Source organism: Eptesicus fuscus, chromosome 16 (assembly GCF_027574615.1).
Source record: "Eptesicus fuscus isolate TK198812 chromosome 16, DD_ASM_mEF_20220401, whole genome shotgun sequence".
NCBI lineage: Eukaryota > Metazoa > Chordata > Mammalia > Chiroptera > Vespertilionidae > Eptesicus > Eptesicus fuscus.
In genome coordinates, this window is record NC_072488.1 from 11,772,437 (window position 1) to 11,793,945 (window position 21,509).

At 51.6% G+C, this 21,509-nt stretch overlaps 2 protein-coding genes across 6 annotated transcripts; one reads left to right on the forward strand and one right to left on the reverse strand.

Annotated features, from left to right (window-relative positions):
• The first annotated feature begins 269 nt into the window (after positions 1–269).
• Positions 270–18,663, forward strand: AGBL5 (AGBL carboxypeptidase 5). Of its 4 annotated transcripts, none has more exons than XM_054727992.1 (16): positions 270–378; positions 683–810; positions 1,432–1,692; positions 1,918–2,089; positions 2,444–2,607; positions 3,156–3,333; positions 3,610–3,788; positions 4,206–4,662; positions 5,397–5,566; positions 5,896–6,031; positions 6,652–6,854; positions 7,437–7,651; positions 14,340–14,495; positions 16,495–16,607; positions 17,415–17,545; positions 18,134–18,663. In XM_054727992.1, exons 3-16 carry the CDS (start codon positions 1,478–1,480, stop codon positions 18,303–18,305), a joined length of 2,661 nt encoding a protein of 886 aa, XP_054583967.1. In that variant the 5' UTR covers positions 270–378; positions 683–810; positions 1,432–1,477; the 3' UTR covers positions 18,306–18,663. The 4 variants fall into 4 exon arrangements, with proteins under 4 accessions (XP_054583967.1, XP_054583968.1, XP_054583969.1 ...); XM_054727993.1 differs by having other exon boundaries at positions 722–810; XM_054727994.1 differs by lacking the exon at positions 18,134–18,663 and adding an exon at positions 16,902–16,948 and having other exon boundaries at positions 17,415–17,540.
• Positions 18,528–19,702, reverse strand: OST4 (oligosaccharyltransferase complex subunit 4, non-catalytic). Of its 2 annotated transcripts, none has more exons than XM_008162330.3 (3): positions 19,601–19,702; positions 19,368–19,505; positions 18,528–18,768 (listed from the first exon to the last, which is right to left on the reverse strand). In XM_008162330.3, exon 2 carries the CDS (start codon positions 19,502–19,504, stop codon positions 19,391–19,393), a length of 114 nt encoding a protein of 37 aa, XP_008160552.1. In that variant the 5' UTR covers position 19,505; positions 19,601–19,702; the 3' UTR covers positions 18,528–18,768; positions 19,368–19,390. The 2 variants fall into 2 exon arrangements, with proteins under 2 accessions (XP_008160552.1, XP_054583970.1); XM_054727995.1 differs by having other exon boundaries at positions 18,528–18,787; positions 19,601–19,669.
• Positions 19,703–21,509: the final 1,807 nt, after the last annotated feature.

Genomic DNA, 21,509 nt, shown 5'->3' on the forward strand with positions numbered 1-21,509 from the left:
AGTGCCCCTTTATTTTTAACGTAAGTCTTTTCAGTGTACTACTCGGTCACTTCGTCCCCTCCTGCCGGCCGGCAGGCCGTTGGCTAGCTTCCGAGAAAACGCTCGCGGCACCTCCCGCCCGGCGGGGGGTCAGCCCGCAAACGGCACTGGCTCGGGAACCGCGCGCCCCAGGAACCCCGCGCGCTGGCCAATGGCAGCGGGCTTTACTGGGCGGGTCGCCAGCTGTACCCGCGGCCAATAGGCGAGAGACTTCTTGTTTCCTGGCAGAGCGGGGTCCCGGCACCGCGGCGCTCGGGTTTTGTTTGGGTCCTGGGTGCCGGGGCCCGAGGTGGCGCCTCGCTAGCGGGAAAGGGAGCGGGATCGCCGGCCCAGAGAGAGGTGAGGGGCTGTGCGTGGAGTGCGGGCCCCGCCCGCCCCGGCGCCGCCCCCTTCCGAGCCCCTCCAGCCCCGAGCGCCTCTGGAATCCCACCCCGCCCCTCAGCCCGGGCTCCCGCCCCACCCCCACCCCGGGGGCCTCACCTCTGCCTCCTTTCCCAGCCCCCGCCCGCCCTCTACTGGAGTCTGTCGGGCCCCCTTCCTGCCTCCAGCCCCACCCCGCCCAGGGCAGTCCCGGTCCTTCAGGGTCCAGGGTGGTGAAGCCACCCCCCGCCCCCAAATGGCTCTCTACCGGCCACTTTTTTAGGGGTACTGACAACACCCAATATTCACCCTCAACTACCAGAGGAGGCTGTTCGGGGCTCCCGGGCTTGCAGGGCTGAGGAGGGTGGAAACAGATCCGTGCCCTACTTGGAGTTGAGCTGCAGCCTCTAGGTGAGCGAGTGAGTGGCTTCCGCCCCGTGCCCTTTGGCTTGGCAAAGGCCACACGCCCCTGGGAATGACAAAAAGGAAGAGCCGGCCCTTGCAGGGCTCGGTGGGGCCACGGGAGAGAATGCCTGGTCAGTCCTTGTGAGGACAGAGGAGTGGAGGCAGGAAGCCGCCCACGGAAACTTAGAAACTTTGTTCTCTCCACTCTGCGTGGCTGGCGAGTGGGGGCCGACCTAGGCCCATCTTGCAAGATGGCCATGTGCTGCCGCGGGTGTATCTTGGCTAGGTTTGGGCGGTCCGGCCTCTCTGATGATATTCTCTAATCTTTGGGCTGCGAAGAAGCTTAGAGTTTAGTATTTCGTAGTATTTCTCAGCCTAGGTAAGCCGTTGAGTATTTCCTTTTGGAATAGCCAACCTGCGGTGAAATGGAGTCCCTTTAGGTCAGTTATAACCCTTGGTGTGAGGACAGAAGGCTGCCTTTTCCGACAGGGAGAAAGCCTCTTACTTCGTAGGGCACTCCCTAAGAGTAGGGCTCATTTATCTGGAGATACCCCCCCCCCCAAAAAAAAAAAAAAAAAGTTTTCATTTTTCCTCGCTCTCCCTAACCCAGCCCCCCTCTTTCTTCAGCTCTCAGGGCCAGAGTGGAGCAGGAGGATGCTTCCCCAGCCCCGCCATGGAGCTGCGCTGTGGGGGACTGCTGTTCAGTTCTCGATTTGACTCGGGGAACCTAGCCCATGTGGAGAAAGTGGAGTCTGTGTCTAGTGATGCGGAGGGAGTGTTAGGGGGCGCATTACCCCCCACCAGCAGCACTGCCTCTTCCCCTGACTATGAGTTCAACGTGTGGACCCGACCAGACTGTGCTGAAACAGAATATGAGAATGGGAACAGGTAAGAGGAAACGAATGGAGGGTGGAAGAAAGAAACGAGAGGGATGCCCCTGACCCCAAGCCCGTGCTCGTGCTCCGTTAGCCCTTTGACTTGCAGTTCATACCAGCACACTACCCCTCCTTCCTCCCTCCCGCCTCCTTCCTGCTCTCCCACCTTCCCCTCTCCCACCTTCCCCTCTCCAGCCCCCTCTCTATAATGACCAGCCTCTCCCACTCTGGCCTTCAGGTCATGGTTTTACTTCAGCGTCCGGGGAGGATCCCCAGGGAAACTCATCAAGATCAATGTCATGAACATGAACAAGCAAAGCAAGCTGTATTCCCAGGGCATGGCCCCCTTTGTGCGCACACTGCCCAGCCGGCCACGCTGGGAACGCATCCGAGACCGGCCTACCTTTGAGGTAAGTTATCACGAGGCAGAAAGAGAGACCTGGGTGCTGAAAGCAGAGGAGGGAAAGGAAGAGGATCTACCCTTGGCATTAGCACTCGGCAGGCAGGACACCGGGTCTTGGTACCTGCTTTCCCTGCAGCGCCGGCAGGAGTCCCAGAGAAGCCCCTGCCTCCCGGAGCCCCAGAGAAGCTGGTTGTCATCTGGAAAGCCTCAGAGGGGCTTTCTGAGAGTGTGTGTTGGTGAATGTGATGGGAGGGAAGTTGGTAAATGTGATGAGGGGGTGAGGTCAGCCCCTGGTGACTCCACGAGGGTCTTGGTTCTGACAGCCGTGGCATGTTGCCCCTCCTCTTCCTCTGCTCCTCAGATGACAGAGACGCAGTTTGTGCTATCCTTTGTTCACCGTTTCCTGGAGGGCCGTGGGGCCACCACCTTCTTCGCCTTCTGCTACCCCTTCTCCTACAGTGACTGCCAGGATTTGCTAAACCAGCTAGACCAGCGCTTTCTGGAGAACCACCCTACCCATAACAGGTGCCAGCCCCATTCCTACTCCTGCCACACAGTCCTGGACCGCACAGCACCTCTGCTCCCGCTGGGACTTGCCCTAAGACCCTGAACCAAAACTTCATCGGTTCTTTTCTCGGTACAGAATGTGGGATTTGGGGCACCTTTGACAAATAAATTACTGTGTAACCTTGATCTCAGCATACCTCCACCTCCACTCCACTCACCCCGCTGTGCAGTTCAAGCCCTTAATACCCCAGCTCCCATCAGTTATCCAGGATTTAGTCAGCACACCTTTTTTTTCTGTCCCAACAGAGGGCAGCTCTTTGTCAATGCAAAATAATCTATCCTGGGGAGCCATAAACGGGAAAAAACAAGTTCATCCTGTCCTGTGCTCTGCGTTCTGGCAATGCAGACCCGCCCAAATCCTCAGCCCCCTGAAACACTAGGAGGGACTGTAAGGTCCCCAAGGCAGGGTGAAGTACCAGGTCCTACAAATCCTGGGCTCCTGTCAAGGCCACCTCTTGCTAGGACTTTAGGGACTTCTAATGGCTTAATGATTTGTATCCCTACAGCCCTCTGGATACCATCTATTACCACCGGGAGATCCTTTGCTATTCTCTGGATGGACTTCGTGTAGATCTGCTAACGATCAGTTCCTACCATGGGCTTGAAGAAGATCGAGAGCCCCGTCTAGAGCAGCTATTTCCTGATATCAGCACCCCCCGACCATTCCGTTTCACAGGCAAGAGGGTGAGTGGGAATAGTATAGAGACAAGACCCTGACCGTTCCTAGTGCAGGCACTGTTGAGAGCTTACAGTCACGTTATCACTGGGCACCTTCATCACAGGCTCAGCCTGCATTCTGAGGCAAGGGCGACAGCTCCCACTCCACCTATAGACTCAGCGGCTGGAAATCCAGTGGCTCTTCATTCCTGCCTCATCCCCTTCCCCACAGCGCCCCCTAAGTACTGCTCCAGTCCAACTATAGTGTAACTGACCTAATGGCTGCTCTCTTCTCCGTATCAGATATTCTTCTTGAGCAGTAGGGTACACCCTGGAGAGACTCCATCTAGCTTTGTCTTCAATGGCTTTTTGGACTTCATCCTTCGCCCTGATGATCCCCGGGCCCAAACCCTACGTCGCCTCTTTGTCTTTAAGCTGATTCCCATGTTGAACCCCGATGGTGTGGTCCGGGGCCACTACCGGTAAGAAGCCTCCCTGACCTCTCTGGGTTGTTCCGGTCCCCCTCATGCCCTCCAGCTCAGTGAAACACTATCAGCCTCTCATCTACCGCTTCCTGTATTCCCCACCCTCTTGCACCCTAGTAAGGGTAAGCCCATCTAATCGTCCAGTGACCTGAGAAGGAATGGGATCCCATCTCCTAGCACTCTCTGGAAGGAGCAGAGCTAGAATAACTGCAGGTCCACCTGGGAACTATCCTTAGGTGTCTGCAGGAGTGACAGCAGATTAAGGAGAGCGCCTATCCCAGTTCTTTCTTTCCTGATGCAACTTCAGCCTCTCCTTTTACAAGTCAGTCTCCCATAGTCTCTTTTCATCTACTCTAGTGTCTGCCTTGCTGGTCCAGCCCTCTAGACCCTGCTTCAGCCCTTGTTTTCCTACAGCACAGACTCGCGTGGAGTGAACCTGAACCGTCAGTACCTGAAGCCTGATGCAGTCCTGCACCCGGCCATCTACGGGGCTAAAGCTGTGCTTCTCTACCACCATGTGCACTCCCGTCTGAACTCCCAGAGTCCCTCTGCACAACAGCACAGTCCTCGTCTTCATCCTGATGCCCCGCTTTCTGACCTTGAGAAAGCCGACAATCTCCAAATTGAACCTCACCTTGGGCACTTGTGTGATGGGGATAACCCTGAGCCCTGGATACAGACTGAGCTTGCAGAACAGAAGGCCAGCAGTGTGTGGATTATGCCACCACAGTCCACGGAGGCTGAGGAGCCAGCCCCCGACACCATCCCCCCCAAAGAGAGTGGTGTGGCTTACTATGTGGACCTGCACGGACATGCTTCCAAAAGGGGCTGCTTCATGTATGGAAACAGCTTTAGTGACGAGACCACCCAGGTAGGAATCCACAGAATGTCATGTGAGTGTGGGAGGTGTTGCAGGGTTAGGACATAAAGGTTGGGCCAACAGAGGGAAGATAACCTTCTGTCAGGTCAGGAAAGCCTGTGGCTGCAAATGGTGGACTACCACCCTAGCCGGTTTGGCTCAGTAGATAGAGCATCGGCCTGCGGACTGAAGGGTCCTGGGTTGGATTCCAGTCAAGGGCACATGCTCAGGTTGCCCACTCAATCCCCATTAGGGGGTGTGCAGGAGGCAGACGATCAATGATTCTCATCATTGATGTTTTTCTCTCTCTCCCTCTCCCTCTCTGAAATCAATAAAAATATATTATACACACACACACACACACACACACACACACACACACAAAGTAGACTACTTCTGAGGGTGGACTACAGCTTCAAAAGGCCAAGAAGGAATGACACTGGGGCCTGTTACATCATGACCCTAAAAGAGGGTCAAACTGTTGGCATCATAGTCTTTTCTAGAATTGGGGAAACCAGGGGGAAAGGAAAATTTTGCATTATTGAAGAGCAGAATCTAAGAGCTTAAAAAGGTAGAACTGCACCTTTCCAACAGCTGGAAATAACGTCAAACGTTCCGTGAGAATTCAAGAAACGCCGTCTGATGGTTGTGAAGGTATCTTAGTCACATGGCCCCATGCTTGCCATGTCTTCCTTGCCCTCAAGCTTTCTTTCTGTCTCTGAGTTGCCTTTTTCCTCCCCAAACAGGTGGAAAATATGCTTTATCCAAAGCTCATCTCCTTGAACTCAGCCCACTTCGACTTCCAGGGCTGCAATTTCTCAGAGAAGAACATGTATGCCCGAGACCGCAGAGATGGCCAGTCCAAGGAGGGCAGCGGCCGGGTTGCAATCTACAAAGCCTCAGGGATCATCCACAGGTTGGGTGGGAACCGGGATACGGTAGATGAGACAGCTTCCCTAAAGAAAGCAATACTTGGGGTTTGCAGGGCAGGGGGCGGCCCAAGTCTTCTGAAAAGGCAAGCTCACAATTAGCATTATTGGCTTTAGTCTGGGAGTCTACCTTTTTGGGACTTCTTGTGTATGTGATATAGTGTCGAGATCTGTTGCTGGTGGCTAGGAATTAGGACTTTCTATTTGTGTCCATTTTCCCCCCAAGTGATTACCTTCTTAGACTGCTAGGCTGTCCCCCATAGTTCTGTCCTGATTCTGTCCAGGCAGGACACTGATGCAGGTCTCTGTGTCTTAGCTACACACTTGAATGCAACTACAACACTGGACGCTCAGTAAACAGCATCCCTGCCGCTTGCCATGACAACGGGCGTGCCAGTCCCCCACCCCCGCCGGCTTTCCCCTCCAGATACACTGTGGAGTTGTTTGAGCAGGTATGAACACAGGGATAAGTGGGAGACAGGAGACCCTCAAAGTCTGGGAAGGCCTTCTCTCCTGCTGCCTGACTCTCAGCTCCTCTGATGAGAGGCTCACCACTGTCGCCATCTCACCACTGGCTCTTTTCCTCAGTTAATAGGAGCAGGCCTCTGACTGTAATAGTGTTGAGAGGATGGATGGGCTCTATTTCTGACCTCACCACCACAGAATCCCCTCGCACATCTAAGTCAGATTCTTTGCCTCTGAGCCTGTCTTCCTTATATTGGGCTAGTTCACCCCTGGGCTAAAAGCCCTTGTGCTGGGATCTTGATGATCCCTGGTGTCCTAGGGCACAAGAGGAGTAGGAAGGGCTGTTGGTTATGGAAGAGAAACCCTTCCTGGTGCCAGCCGGAAAGCACACCTGCCCCAACTCGTGATGGATGAGGGCCCCAAATGAACAACAGTTTAGGGAGCAGCTCTAAATACACTATCAATTAACAGCCTAGGCACAAAGATTGGAGTCCCCATTGAACAAATCTGAGGTCTGGCCTCCCCTTCCTCTGTGCTGTGCACCCCACCCCAACACAGCAGCCTTGGTTGGAAGACCAAGACACTGAGCCAAACGACTCCCCCACAGGTGGGACGAGCTATGGCCATTGCAGCTCTGGACATGGCCGAATGCAATCCATGGCCCCGGATTGTGCTGTCCGAGCACAGCAGCCTCACGAACCTCCGGGCCTGGATGCTAAAACACGTGCGTAGCATTCGAGGCCCGAGCAGCACTATGAACATGAGTGTCAACAAGAAGAGAGGCTCTCGAACTCTACCCAAAACTAACAAGTAAGACCAGCAGGGTGGAAGGGAGAGAGTATGAGTGAAATAGTGCTCTCGAGCGAGGAATTCCCAGGCATCTATGTTCCTTCCCTACTTCTAAGAGGACCACACGGTCAATATTTTCAGGGATAATTAAAATGAGTAACATCAGCTCATTTTTCGAGAATGGATCCTCTTCCTTTTTACCTGGAGCTACATGCTTCCTAGGTATTGGGAATCAGAGCCCTGCACAAAGTCAAATATAATTGGGGTGGGGGCAGGGCTCAGCTTCCAGTGGTTGTAACTGGTTGAGGGGTCCAAAGGCCAGCACCAAGGCAATGAGGAATTCACACGGGTTTAAGATGCCCAGGAATGGCCCTTCCGGCTCCTGATGTATTTTCTGCAGGAGCATGTGTGTGAACAAGGGCACTAGGCATTCTGAGATCCGCTGAGATGCCCCGGTCAGCAAAAGAATTCCTCCCTTTCCCTGTGAATGAGTCCCTAGGCGTTTTCACCCCAGAGGTGAAGTTTTACTGAGCATCGACCATGGGGAAAGACTTGGGACACAACCTCCTGAATCACGGTTGACTGGCATCTGCTTCTTTGCAGTGGATTGCCTGTCTCCTGCTCTGAAAATACCTTGAGCCGCGTGCGAAGTTTTAGCACTGGCGCAAGTGCTGGCGGTAGCCTCGGCAGCCAACAAAACTCTCCACAGATGAAGACCTCCCCCAGCTTTCCTTTTCATGGCAGTCGGTCTGCAGGGCTGCCGGGCCTGGGCTCTAGCACCCAAAAGGTCAGCCACCGGGTGCTGGCCCCCGTGAGAGGTAAGCTAGTCTGGGAGCCCCTGCAACAGGTGTTTAGTTGTTTGGGGCACTGTTGGGGGAAGTGAGAGCTTGAAGATAATACACTTGGACTGGGACCAAGGAAGTGAACCAATAAAATTAGTTTATAGCAGAATTTGCAGCCTCTCCTGTGACCTTGGTGTTCCCTGCGGCATGAGCTCCAAGCGGTATTGTGTGGCAGAGGCGGTGTCCCGGGGGGCTGTGCTTCAGCACATGTTGGGAGGCAGGGGAGTGTGTGAGGATGAAACGCTGGCTGAAGCAAGGCCGTACAGACATGGAGCCTCCACTTAAAGGACAGTGTCAAGCTGCCTTGGAGGCAGTATAAGGAAATGCCCTCACAATCCAAATTGCAGCACTGTGAAATGATGAAGAATCCTATCCAAGGTCCTATGAGCTGAAATTATTCCTGGCTTCAGAGCCTATTCAGAAAGTTTTCAGAAGGATTCTAACGTTTCCAAAGAAAAAAGGACTGCAGACAGATTCTGTTGTAGGCTTACCAAGCAGCAGTCTAGCCCCTTCCAGCAGTGGTCACAATTGCTTAGCTTTGCCTCAGTACCCGCAGTTTGGCCTGATGAGACCCTGCCTGATAAGACGAGATTCTGGGTCAAAACGTACACCAGAAGCAGAAGGGCCTTGAGGGAAAAAGAAGAGGAAAGTCCTGTGGAGCCATTTCTTGGGCGTGGCCAGGCTGTGGTAGGGAGACTGTTGCAGTGCCACTTCTGGAAGTACACGAAACCACAGGTATATTGTATGTGGCTTCTGGGCTACACAAGTCTTGCCAGAGGATGGAGGCTTGTAAGCTGGAACTAAGAGCTTTGCTGGTCTCCAAGCCACACTCAGCCTAGTTAGCATTTCCCTGCTATTCAGCTTGCATCAAAGCTTTGGTGCAGACCAGAAACATGCACGGGGTCACTGCCGTGGGCATCTGACTGCCCTAGTTAGAGTGGCCGGAGGAGAGCAATGGGCCTTCCCAGCTTTGGCAGTACCATGTTCGATCCCAGGCATGCAGCATCGTTACCTCTGCTTATATTCCAAGTCCCATTCTTTGAGATTCTATCTTCATTGAAAAGGGCACTTTTGTATACTGTGTTTGAAGGGAAGTATTAAAGTAATAAAATGCCTTATATTTAAATAACATTAAACAGTGAACAAAACAGTATCACATAGATTCGATTTAACACTCATGAGGTCCATGTGGGATGGATGGCGTTTCTATTTTTCTGATGAGGAAACTAAGGCTGTTTAAGGGTGACTTATCCAAAATTGCACAGCTATTTAGTGGCAGTTATTCACACATGTTTTTTCATGCCCCAGTATACTTGAGTTTCCTATCTTCTAATTTCTTTTCCTCTTAACTCATAGTTCGTAGGAAGGAATATCAGCATTATAAATTCTCCTTCCCTTTCTACAGCAGGGAAATAGTAAAGAGCCTATTCTAGGCCCTCACTGGAGGATTCTTGGCAGTTTCAAACATATCCTCCCTGACCCCTCCCAATGCAGAGTGCTGTATTGAACTCCTTGAATGAGGGACAAGAACTGCGTTTCTCAGTCAGTACAAAGTAATTTTCAGTTGGCTGATTTGAAACTTAATAGGGACACAGGACAGTAAACACAACATAAAAGCACACACACATTATAAACATACAGGGAACTTGGGGAGCTACTGTCATAGGTAAACAAGAGGGTAGTTAGCCAAAGAATGTTTAGTTGAGAAGTGGTTTTGAAGAATGGGTGTTTGTGTATGGTTTGACAAAAACATTCCAGAGATGAGAATGATAGCCAGACCAGGGCTGCTGCGTAGACAGGACAAAAAGCAAGTGTACTAGCTGGCTCCAAGGACCAAACCTTTTACCATGGGAGTCAGGTGAAGAAGGTCTTGAAAACAAAGATTATGTGTTAATGAGACATATGTGCTGCTTCTGAGAATAGTGGGAATAAAAGACTTAGGTTAAGAGAGCTGTCTGAACTGTGTATATCGGCAGGGCAGGGGACGTGGGTCCTTGGAGTGGGTTATGCATGAGAAGACTAGCGCCTGTACCAGGGTCTAGAGAATAAGAAACAGAGTGGTAGGCCTCAGTGATGGTGGGGGAGAGCTTCAGGGCTACAAGCTAAAGAAAAGATCATGGTGACACAGACGTTGTTAGAAGAAAAGGTGATGAGTTTATATAAGTGGAGATGTCCTGCAGGCAGAAAAAGGGCCAAAGTGCAGAAAAGGTGACATCAGAGTCAGATCTAGGAGTCACCCACATACAGGCGCAGGTAAAACCAAGTGAGACGCTGTTCCCCCAGGTGAATGAGCTTAGAAGCAGAGAGAACTGGTTTGTGTAAAGAGACATCCCAGGGACTTGAGTAAATATTTGTATAAGAACTACGAAACTATGTCTACAGTAAAGGGGTCAAGAAGAGGGTTGCTAATAACAAACCAGGAATACTATGAGTAGCTGAAAGGTCAGATCCCAGGAATCCGGCCTCCTATGTTCTCTTGGGCATTTACTGGTGCTGCAGTTTTTGCTGCTTCATCTCTTAAAGTCCCTGATGTGACCCGAGGATGGTAGACTGGCCCTGGGACTAGAGAATAAGGCCCAGGGACAGGGACCTGTGATCCAGACATACTTGGATCCGAAACAGGAAGAACATGACCCCGTATCTCTGAGATCTAACTATAAAGCAGCTATACTTTCCGAACCCAAAAAATGGGATTGTGATTTGACAGAGATTTTTTTCACTTATGTAGTTATTTATAAAAAAACTAGAGGCCCGGTGCACGAAATTCGTGCACGGGGGTGGGGTGTGTCCCTCAGCCCAGCCTGCACCCTTTCCAATCTGGGACCCCTCGAGGGATGTCCAACTGCCCGTTTAAGCCCGATCCTACTGGGGTCGGGCCTAAACGGGCAGTCGGACATCCCTCTCACAATCCAGGACTGCTGGCTCCCTAACCACTCCCTAATCACCCCCTAACCACTCCCATGCCAGCCTTATTGATGTCTAACTGCTCCCCAGCCAGCCTGTTTGCCCCCAACTTCCCTCCTCTGCTGGCCTGGTCACCCCTAACTGCCCTCCCCTGCAGGGTTGATTGCCCCCAACTTCCCTCCCCTGCTGGCCTAATCGCCCACAACTGCCCTCCCTTGCAGGCCTGGTCCCTCCCAACTGCCCTCCCCTGCTGGCCATCTTGTGGCAGCCATCTTGTGTCCACATGGGGGCAGCTATCTTTGACCACATGGGGGCAGCCATCTTGTGTTGGAGTGATGGTCAATTTGCATATTACTCTTTTATTAGATCAGATTTCCTCTAATGTATAAAAATCATATCACACTTAACTATACATTTAATTAGTGACTATCCCTTATTGGCTAGAACAAAACATGAGATTGGGCTATCCAGGAAATTTCAGAAAAGATCCAGGCAGCCCAGTCAGAAGCTTAAGGCAGAGGTTCAGGGAACTAGTCTGGCAGATTCTGTCTTTTAGAAGACAGAATGACATTTTAGAAGGCTAACAAGTAACCAGCTTGGGTTTAACCGGAGTGTTCCTGGGGCAGGAGGCCAGAAGAGCCTCTGAGTAAACCTTCACTCCCAACGCCCTTGACCACAGTGCCAGGATCTTCTGCACCTCCTTGTCCCCCGGCTGCCAAAGAGGCCATGAGCACCGCCTTCCCAGACCAGGCTCAGAAGCGCAGACAGCATTAGTAGCAGCTGCTGCAGAGGAGACAGAAGGTCATGGGAATATCTAATACAATGGTAGAGTGAGGAAAGTCAAAAGTCTACGAGATACTGGTGTAAAAGCGGATGCAACAGAGGCCAAAGGAAAGCCAGGGAGAGGGTGGAGAGGCAAACCAGCTTCTGTTGGTTACATACTGACAAAAACGGCAAGGACGGGGAGGCCAGTGAGGTGCCCAGGCCACACAACAGAAGGCAGATGCTCTCAGGGTCAGGCCAGGGTCTCCTTACATTGTGCCTCACTCGCTTCATATTGGTCCTGGCCCTGGATTCAAGCAATAGTCTCAATACCTGAAACATACGCCCTGCCCTCCAGCCTATCCAGCGGGACACTGGGGTAAAGGACAAGGGACTTGCATTTTTTTACATCTTCAGCTCCTGTCCTCCACCACCGGCTTCATTCCTCCCAGCTCTGATGCTTAACCTGAGGTTACTAGAACCCTTTCCTGGCCTCTGATCCATGGTTCAGCTGACAGGCAGCTTTTGGTAGAGAAGCTAAAGTCTAATAGTGAGTGGAGGTTCCTTTGTGAAGTGAGTCAAAGGACACAGGAAGAATGCCTCTAGCACTATCACTACCTTTACTTTTTCTACTGCAAACAAGTTTCCTGTTAAAACTTACTGATGGCAGGAAATGTCTCATAACATATCTATTTATCCCTTATCACCCAGCACCTACCTGGCCCTTATTAAACAATCAACACATATTTGCTGAACAAATAAAAGGCAAGAACTTGGGAGCTTTAGAATATCCATCCTAATTCATACAACGGTGAGGTCAGTCTGGCTCTTCCTCTCAGACCTTTGCCCCAGGACTATCCTGCCACTGCCAGAATGGAACTTATAGCAGATGACCATAACACATCCTCTCACACCTCTAGAAGCAGAGCTGATTGCTATCACTCCTGCTCTCAGCCTTAAGCTGCCATTTCTATACCTCAGAACCAAGAAATAATAGAATTGGGGCTCTTCCCTTTAATTCTTGTCTCAACGGGGACTGAGAAGGCCAAAGGCCCAACATGAGAAAGTGCTGTGCGCTCACACTGCCACATTTACAGCAGGGCTGGCTGGATCTTAAGTCTTAGTGACGAGTTGAAATGCTGTCTCTAAATGCCTTACACTTTCCAGATCAGCCTTCTCCCCTAAACCAGACCTTGTCTTCTATCCTGAAACTCTCCTTCGGGGCAGGATTCCTGCGTGTATCCTTAGTATCTTTCCCATGTTCCCTACATGTCACATGACATTTTTTTACATCATTTGCCTATTTTGCTTCATACCTCGACTATCATGCAGTTCCTTACTAGAACCTACAAACATCCCAAAGGCTGTCGCCCACTCTTGCTTGTTTTCTCTCATCCTTTCTTGGGGTGGGTAGGGCTTCAGCCCTTAATATATTTTCAACATGCATCTGTGTATGGAGGTTCCTCAGACCATCCAGAACCCGGCTCTTTCCCCTGCTACCAAGTTCGTTATTTCTGCCTACTGTGCACTGTCACTTGGAAATCATAGCGACATCCCTGTTTAAACCAAAGAATTACCCAGGTCTGGACTCCACTGCATTTCTGTTGCAGGTTACCTGACTGGCATTGAGTCTCTAACTTTTGTCTTGTTGGCGTTGCTGTACCAACTCTTCCTAGCCCCCTAAGTTCTGGTTGTTTCTGACTCTTGGCTGCAGTCTTAGCCTCTAACTGGTACCCAGCATACATAGTATTAGAGAAGGTCCCTACCCTCAAGGGACTCAAGTTCTAATTAGAATATCGGCAAACATTTATTGAGTTCTTGGTATGTGCCAGATACTATTTTAAGTCCTTTACATGTACTAAATTATTTAATTAGGGAGAAACCATAAATAATTACTAGCCACATGAATAAAGGACAATGAAGAGAACAATTAATTCTACCAGTAATGGTCAAGGAGTTCTCACCGAGGTGACATTTGAGATGGGACTCATAAGATATCCAAAGTTTCCCTAGGCAACAGACATTTTAGAAGAACCGCACAGCTAGGAGCCCCAGGGGTTGTAGCAGAGGATGTGAAGGAACAAGTCAGTCAGCATCCTTCTGAGGATGAGTAGACCCGAATCAGTGGGCAGGGCTTTAAATGCTGTGTACAAAGGTTTAGACTCTGTCCTTTAAAAGACCTGCAGTATCTGCCCCTTCTCTGAGCCAAAATGATTTTTGATCAAGTCTGTGTTTTAGAATAACAATTCCTGGCATCTGCATAAAGAATGGATTGTAAAAAGGAAGGAGGGGGGCCAGTGGAGAATATTTTTCAAAAGCCTGAATGAGCTCTAAAGACCTGTATCTGGACACTGGCAATAGCAAGGGAGAATAAAGAAATTCAAATGAAGGTAGAGGTAGAATTGTCCAGATTTGGTTAAACACAAATATAAATGTGTGGGAAGAGTTGAAAGATGAAACAAGGTTTCTAGCAAGATCTTCCCGAAGACAGGGAGAACAAAAGAAAGGGTGGGAGAAAAATGGATTTTGTTTGGGATTTTGCCAGGTAGAAAAATGTCCAGTGGACAGTTAGAACTGCAGCTCAGGAGAAAAGGGCTAGAGGGGGATTTGGGAGTGTAAAATATGCTGAGCAAGAGAGGACCAAGGATAGAATGGTGGGGAACACCACAATTTAAGGGGCAGGAAGATTAGTTGAAGAGCAGTTAGAGGTAAGAGGAGAACCTAGGAAAGCTGTTTAGAAGCCAAGCTCAATAATTCCTTTGCCAAAAGAATGAGCTTGTGGGTAAGCTGGTTAGCCAGAGAAGTGAGGATGAGGGCTGGCTGAGAACTGGATACTGGAATAAGTATTAGAGGACTTTCTACTCATCTTAGGTTTCTTCAGACAAGGGACGCTGGTGTGGCAAGTCTGAAAACGGTCATCTTCTGACAAGGAGAGCCAGTGGGGTGGTGATGAGTGCCTCACTTACTTGCCCTCTCTGCTTGTGTCCCTTCCACTCAGAGCCCCGAAGCCAGGACCGGAGACGGCGGCAGCAGCCACTCACCTATCGCCTTACTTCAAGCAGCCTGGCCTCATCCCCAACTCCTGCCAGTTCTAGCCCAGCCTCCTCACGCAACATGGGCCCCTGCCTACTGCCCAGCTCACTCAGCATATCAGGTCTGTACCGCACTGCCAGCCTCCTTCCTTCCTCACCACGCAGGGTGTAGACCCTCCTGAGGAAATCCCTGCAGCTCCGTTGCCACCGGACCTGGACCTCCTTTTTTTTTGTTAATTCTCATTCGAGAATATTTTTCCATTGATTTTTAGGCAGAGTGGAAGAGAGAGGGAAAGACAGAAACATCAATGTGATTGGTTGCCTCCTGCATGAGCCCTGACCGGAGAGGAGCCTGCAACCAAGGTACATGCCCTTGATCGGAATCGAACCTGGGACCTTTTGGTCCTGCAGGCCAATGTTTTATCCACTGAGCCAAACCAGCTAGGGCTGTACCTCCTTTAAAAAAAAAATATATATATATATATTATTTATATTAATTATATATATATATTTTTTTTTTTTTTTTAATTGATTTTAGAGAGGAAGGGAAAGGGAGAGAGACATAGAAACATCAATGATGAGAATCATTGATCAGCTGCCTCCTGCACACCCCCTGCTGGGGATTGAGCCCGCAACCCAGGCATGTGCCCTTGACTGGAATCGAACCTGGGACCCTTCAGTCCGCAGGCCAGTGCTCTATCCACTAAGCCAAACCGGCTAAGTCTGGACCTCCTTCTTTTTTTTTTTTGTTAAATATATTTTATTGATTTTTTACAGAGAGGAAGGGAGAGAGATAGATAAACATCAATGAGAGAGAAACATCGATCAGCTGCCTCCTGCACACCCCCCACTGGGGATTGAGCCCGCAACCAAGGCATGTGCCCTTGACCGGAATCGAACCCAGGACCCCCCCAGTCCGCAGGCCGACGCTCTATCCACTGAGCCAAACCGGTTTCGGCTGGACCTCCTTCTTGACTTGATGTGGTATAGGCCTCTCTAGATCAGGGACATCAGTTATTGCCCAGATTATCCTAAACCCCAAACACCCATGCCCTTGTACAGGAAGCTGGAATTTAATGAATGTCTTTGTATAATAAAATAGTAGTTACCATTTATTGAGTATTTATTGTGTGGCAGGCACTGCTGTAAACTCATTATCTCATTTAATCCTCACTTTTACAGTTGAGGAACATTATGACTTTTCCTACCTGCTACTTATTGAAGCTCCCCGACTCCAGGAGCTGGGCAACATTAGACAAAACTGCAGAATGAGCCGAAACCGGTTTGGCTCAGTGGATAGAGCATCGGCCTGCGGACTCAAGGGTCCCGGGTTCGATTCCGGTCAAGGGCATGTACCTTGGTTGCGGGCACATCCCCAGTAGGGGGTGTGCAGGAGGCAGCTGATCGATGTTTCTCTCTCATCGATGTTTCTAACTCTCTATCCCTCTCTCTTCCTCTCTGTAAAAAATCAATAAAATATATTTAAATAAAAAGAAAAGAAAAAAAACTGCAGAATGAAAAAAAGGATAGGCCTGCCATCACCACAAATGTGTGACCTTATCGAGCACACAGAACCTTGGCCATCTGCTCTCTGTTATAGCCCAGCTGTATAAAGGACTGGGTAGGAATGATTTCTAAGACTCCAGTCCAGCATCTTGTACCTCCCTCAGAGCCTGCTTCTCCTCATCTGTTAACTCTCTCCACTGGGTAGTCCTCAACCCACCCGTCTTGGGTACTGCTGACTTGATCCTTAAATGCTCACATATTTGATTGGAACAGGCTCTAAGGTCTATAAATTCAGACTAACTCAAGCTCTGATTTGCGGCTCCACCCCCAAACAAGATTAGTGTATGCCAAGCTTCTTAACCAAGGGCAACCGCCTCACCACCTCTGCACGTGTGGCAATGTCTGCAGACCTTTTGGGTTGTTACAAATGGGGAGGGGCAGGAAGAGGAACGCCATCTAATGGGTAGAGGCCAGGGATGCTGCTAAACATCCTACAATGGCACAAAGAATTATCCAGCCCAGAATGTCAATACTGCCAATATTGAGAAACCCTGATCCAACGGAAGTTCCCTCTTCTCCATGGCCCCTCCCCTGATATGTTTCTTCTGTCCTCAGGGAGCAACTGCTCACTCCTGTCCTCAGGGGACAAGCCAGAGGCTGTCATGGTGATTGGGAAAGGTCTACTGGGAGCTGGACCTCGGATCCCCTGTATCAGGACCCGATTACAGGTAACATTTTTGGGTCTTCCCCAGCCCCCAGCATAACAACTATGGCAGAACCCAACAAGCAGCTGTTCATCTGGGCAGTAGGCGGGGAAATGCCCAGCACTGCTTTACCTCTCCCCAACCATTGAAGAGCTGTTCTGGTGTCTGAGTGCCTGTCTGTCCAGTGTCCCATCCCCTTCAAGCCAGGTCTCTTGCTTGCTTTCAACCCCATGTCCCTGCCGGACATCCCCCAACCTCAGCCTGCTAGCTTTGGCTTTGTCTGCCCCTGCCCTTAGTTTCTCCTCTCTTTCTGCCCAGACCTGCCCGAGGAGAGTTCCCGCCAGGAGGGGTCCCGGATTCCCCAGGTAACACATCTGAATGCTGCTCCTAGGAACAGCTGTGCCACCAACTCCAATTCAGTCCAGACCCCATGCTAGGTTGGCTAAAGTTGGGTAAAGGCAGAAGGTGAATGGATGGGTGAAACGTAAGCTGGTCTGGCAGGGGCTGAGGCACAGAAGGCTCTGAGAAAGATCTACCAATCCTCCAACAGCTTTCTACACAGTACTTGTCTTGGTACAAATCTTGGCCATGATATAGCCATGGAGGTTAAATGGTGGATCCTTTTGCCTCCCCTAGTTAAATATGACTCAGAGTATATAGGTATAGACTGAACCCGAGTTCTCTATTACCCTCTCAGCTAGGGACAGTGCCCAGGAAATAAAGGTCCTGGTACCTGTGTTGACTGCTAAACTACAGCATTACTAATGGGAACTCTAGAAGCACAAATATTCACGGAAGAACCCAGCTTCTTAGCCCACCCCCTGTCCACAGGCTAGGCCCAGGTTGGGCTGGGGCTCACCGCCGACTTGCAGAGGGATGAGAGGCTCTTCGGGCCCCACATCCCCTATCCTCTGGACCAGGGAGAGCAGTGAGCCGAAGCCGGGACCCCGCTCTGCACCAGGGTGAGCAGATTGTCCCTCACCCCACTTCTTGTTTCTACCCCCTCATTCCCAATTCTGCCATTCAGGATCATTTTCTTCCTTCCCGAATCCTTGACCCCCCAAAAGACTAAATGTACTTTCATTAGGAGTCTAGTACCTGTTTTCTTCCCCCATCATGGCCTCAGTCTTCACTCCAGTGAATAAGAAAACAACTGTTAGGGTCTAAGGCAGTGATGGCGAACCTATGACACGCGTGTCAGCACTGACACGCCTAGCCATTTCTGATGACACGCGGCCGCATGCCAAGGATGAAACATTTGCTGCTCCTGAGGATGAAACATTTGCGAAATAATGTTTTTTTCCTCAAAGTGACACACTACCCGAGTTATGCTCAGTTTTTTGGCGAAGTTTGACACACCAAGCTCAAAAGGTTGCCCATCACTGGTCTAAGGTCTAGGAGCTGGCAGGTTCCAGCATCAGACCACTGTGCAGTACTCAATACTGTGACTATCCTTGCCCATCCCACCTCTCTCACCTCTCACTCCTGTCTAACAGACCAGAAGCGGAGCACACTTTTCACAACCCCGATTCCTCTCTTTTCTGTTGCAGGCTGCCTCAGGCCGCGCCTCCACGGCCCCACTCTGCCCCTGCCATTTCTCCTATTTCCTGTAGTCTCTCTGACTCCCAGTCTCGGACTTGTTACAGCGGGGGGCCCTTGGGCCAGCCTGAGGTTTGTCTTGTCCCTAAATCTCCCCCACTCACTGTTTCTCCCCGGGTCTGATGCCTTGACCTTCACGCCCAGGATATAGCCACAAGATGGGGAACACTGTGAGAAATGTGCTAGTCCCCTGCCTCAGCTGCTGATTCCATGTGACAACTCGAACTCCTGGGAAAGCCAGTCACACGTGCTGAGGCATCACAGAGCATCATCTTGAGACAGGACAAAGCAGGGAATGTGTCACCCCTTCCCTCCCTCCACAGCACAAGATTTTGGGACCACAAAAAAAATCTATATTTTTATATCGGGGGGAGGGAGTAGAAAAGAAAGCAGCCCCTATACTGGGCCCTACTCAGTGGCAGCTTCTTGTTCCATAGGGTTAAAGAAGACTTTGAGGAAATAAAAGTTGTTTGGAAAAATCCAGGTGTAGTTGCTTTATATGCTGTGATGGGTAGGTAGAAGGGATGAAGTGAAGTGTGAAGGCCCCTCACACCCTCCATCTTGCCTCAGACTATGTCCTGGAACCCTAGAAAAGAGGGAAAGACCTGAGGTAAGGAAATGCAGAGTTTTACTCTGGAGAAGTCCTCCGGGAATCAACTCCCATCCACCCTCTCTCCCCTTTACATTGTGACCCACAGGAAAGGTTGGTTTCCAAGCCCTTCAGACCGCCCCCCCCCCCCTTTCTTCTCTGTGACGTGGGTCTATAGCCGCTAACCCCTAATCAGTGTCTCTTGCCCCAGAACATGGAAATATAATTCTATATCTTTACAATCCCTCAATCACACAAAAAAAATCTGCCTAAATAAGTCTAAATAATCTTGGGAGAGTGAGGACTGTTTAAGTGAAGAAGAGCTCAAATCCTCATTCGTGGATGGTATCCTCAGTACCCTAATCCCTACCTGTGTCAGTGCCACCTTGTACCCATACCCCCAACTTGGGCATCTGGGGACTAGGAAACCCACCCCAGGGAACAGTTTAAGGGGGAGGGAGGGGAAAGGCACTCTTCTCTGTGCGGAACTGTAGCCTGCTTGGCCCCACACTTTCTGATTTGAAGTTTCGAACCCTGCAGGCCCTGGCGCGGCCTCGCCAATCCGGGGGCTGGGGGCTACAGCCCCAGACCGTTACCTGGGGCGGAGAAAGCGCCACTTTCATTCCTGCTTCTTGGGATTGTTGACGGCCACGTAGTGATAGAGAACGACTAGCAGAAAGAGCGACACGCCCAGCATGTTGGCGAAGATGGCGAGCTGCACGTCGGTAATCATCCTGCGGAGAAGAGACGGGCTGAGCCTGCGGCCGGCACACTCCCTGCCCAGGCCAGGGCCCGTCCTCGCCCCCCGGGTCGCCCGCGCGCCTCTCACCTGACCAGCTGCGCTCGGTTCCGTCGCGGTCCGCGCACTAGCTCCAGGTAGGAGACCTGAGCCGGAAGTTTGTTGCGCCAGCTCAGTTCCAGGACAGGCACTTCCGGCCGGGTCGGTCTCTCTAGCCCCGCCGTCTCGCCTGCTCCCCACAGCGCGCTCGCAAGGGGCGTGGTCTGGGGTGGGGCGGCCGCGGGGTGGCGCGCGTCAGGCCAGCGCGGCGCAGCTGGGCGCAGCTGGTGGCAGCTGGCGCGGCGGGGGACGTGTTTGACAGCGCTGTGACCGCCTCCCCGGAGCCGCGGGGTGCTAGGGCGAGGGTGCGGCAGCGGGGCTGGGCGGGAGGCTTGGCCTGACCTTAGACTCTGACACCCCTTCCTGTCCCGACCCCCCACGATGCTGCGCACCCGTTCCCGGCCCGGCCCGGCCCAGCCAGGTGCTTCCTTTGGGCCCTGCCCTCGGGATCCCCTCCCTGGCCCGGGTGGTGGGGTGAGGGATGAGAGGCGGTGCCGAATGGAGACAGGGCTGGGGCAACTGGGCGCTCCTCTCCTCGGAGCCAGCCTTTCCGCCCCATATCCTACCCGTAGAACGAGCCTGCCTGCGATCTGACCAGTGCCTCCCTTACCCTGGCCCCCTCCCACCCCCCATCCCCCCCGAGGTAGGCGTCGGAAATAGGGCGGACCCTCCCTAAACCTAAACCCAAACCGTGGGACTTAGGCCAAGTGGGAAATCACCCCCCGGATGTGAGGGAGGGGAGAGGGGAGGAATGGCTGGGATAAGCAAGAGGGGCCGTGGGTTCCGAGCAGAGTAGGGTCACGGAGGAGAAAGAAGAAAGATGACTGGGGTAGATGTCCGGGGGTCTGGTGAGGGGAGAAGCCCTCTGAGGCTCTATAACCCTCTGCCCAGCCAGAAACTACTCCACCCTCACCCCTTGCTTTCCCTTCCCTCGGCTTCACCATAAAAGGGAACGGCACTGAGCCAGGCTGGGGCGGGGGGCTGGGCTGGAGCTGACAGGGGTAATGGAAGCCAGTTGCTTTGCGGTAGAGGGGGGCCCGGGCTCAGGGGACGCTTCTGCTTCTGAGCCAAAGAAAACTACAGGAGTTCCTACGGGGCTGGAACAGCTGGGTGCGGGGACCAACTTGCCGCCTGTGTGTGCAGTGAGCTAGTGTGCACTCGCCCAGAGTGGCCTTCCCTGCCTGGGACCATCACCAGCTTGTCCTCCATGCTCTGGTCCAGTAACTCCTGAGCTCAGTCTCTGCCTTTAGTAGCCGAGCTCCTCTGGCCTCCCCGCTCACCCCAGCCCTCACCCAGTATTTCCCAGAAGTTTCCTATTTAGAATCCCAAGCCCATGTCCCTTCCACATAACCTTGAACCCCCAGAATGTATATCCTCAAAGGGTCAGTCTGTTCCCAGCTCTGCTCTGGGAGAATGAGGGTCTAGGTCTTAAAGGATTACACACATTAGGCTTCATGTCTCCTGGAAATCTGAAGCAGATTCAAGTCCAAGCAGATCTTAGAACTACTATTGGAACAGAACTAGATCCTGGAAAGCAGACTGCCCAGACTGCCAGTGACACGAGGTGCTTCAGGTTTTCAAGGCTGTCCTGAGACCCGCGGAGCCAGGTGCAGGTTCCCAGGCGGTCAGAGCGGAAGGGTGCCTCCAAGATCGTTTTACAAAGAAGGAAACGGAGGCCTAGAAGGCGATCGATTTGACCAAGGTTCTACGACCGGTTAGAGACAGTGTCACCGGATTCTCTTTCCTCTAGTCCAGTGAGCCCAGAGCCACTGATTTATTTGGTATCAGTAGGTTGTCCTGGGTCAGGGACAAGAGGAAAAGGATTTATTTTAGAGCCATCCAGAAATGTCCTTCACCTCCCACAACTTCCTGTGCCTAGGTCACTGAGACTTTATCAGCC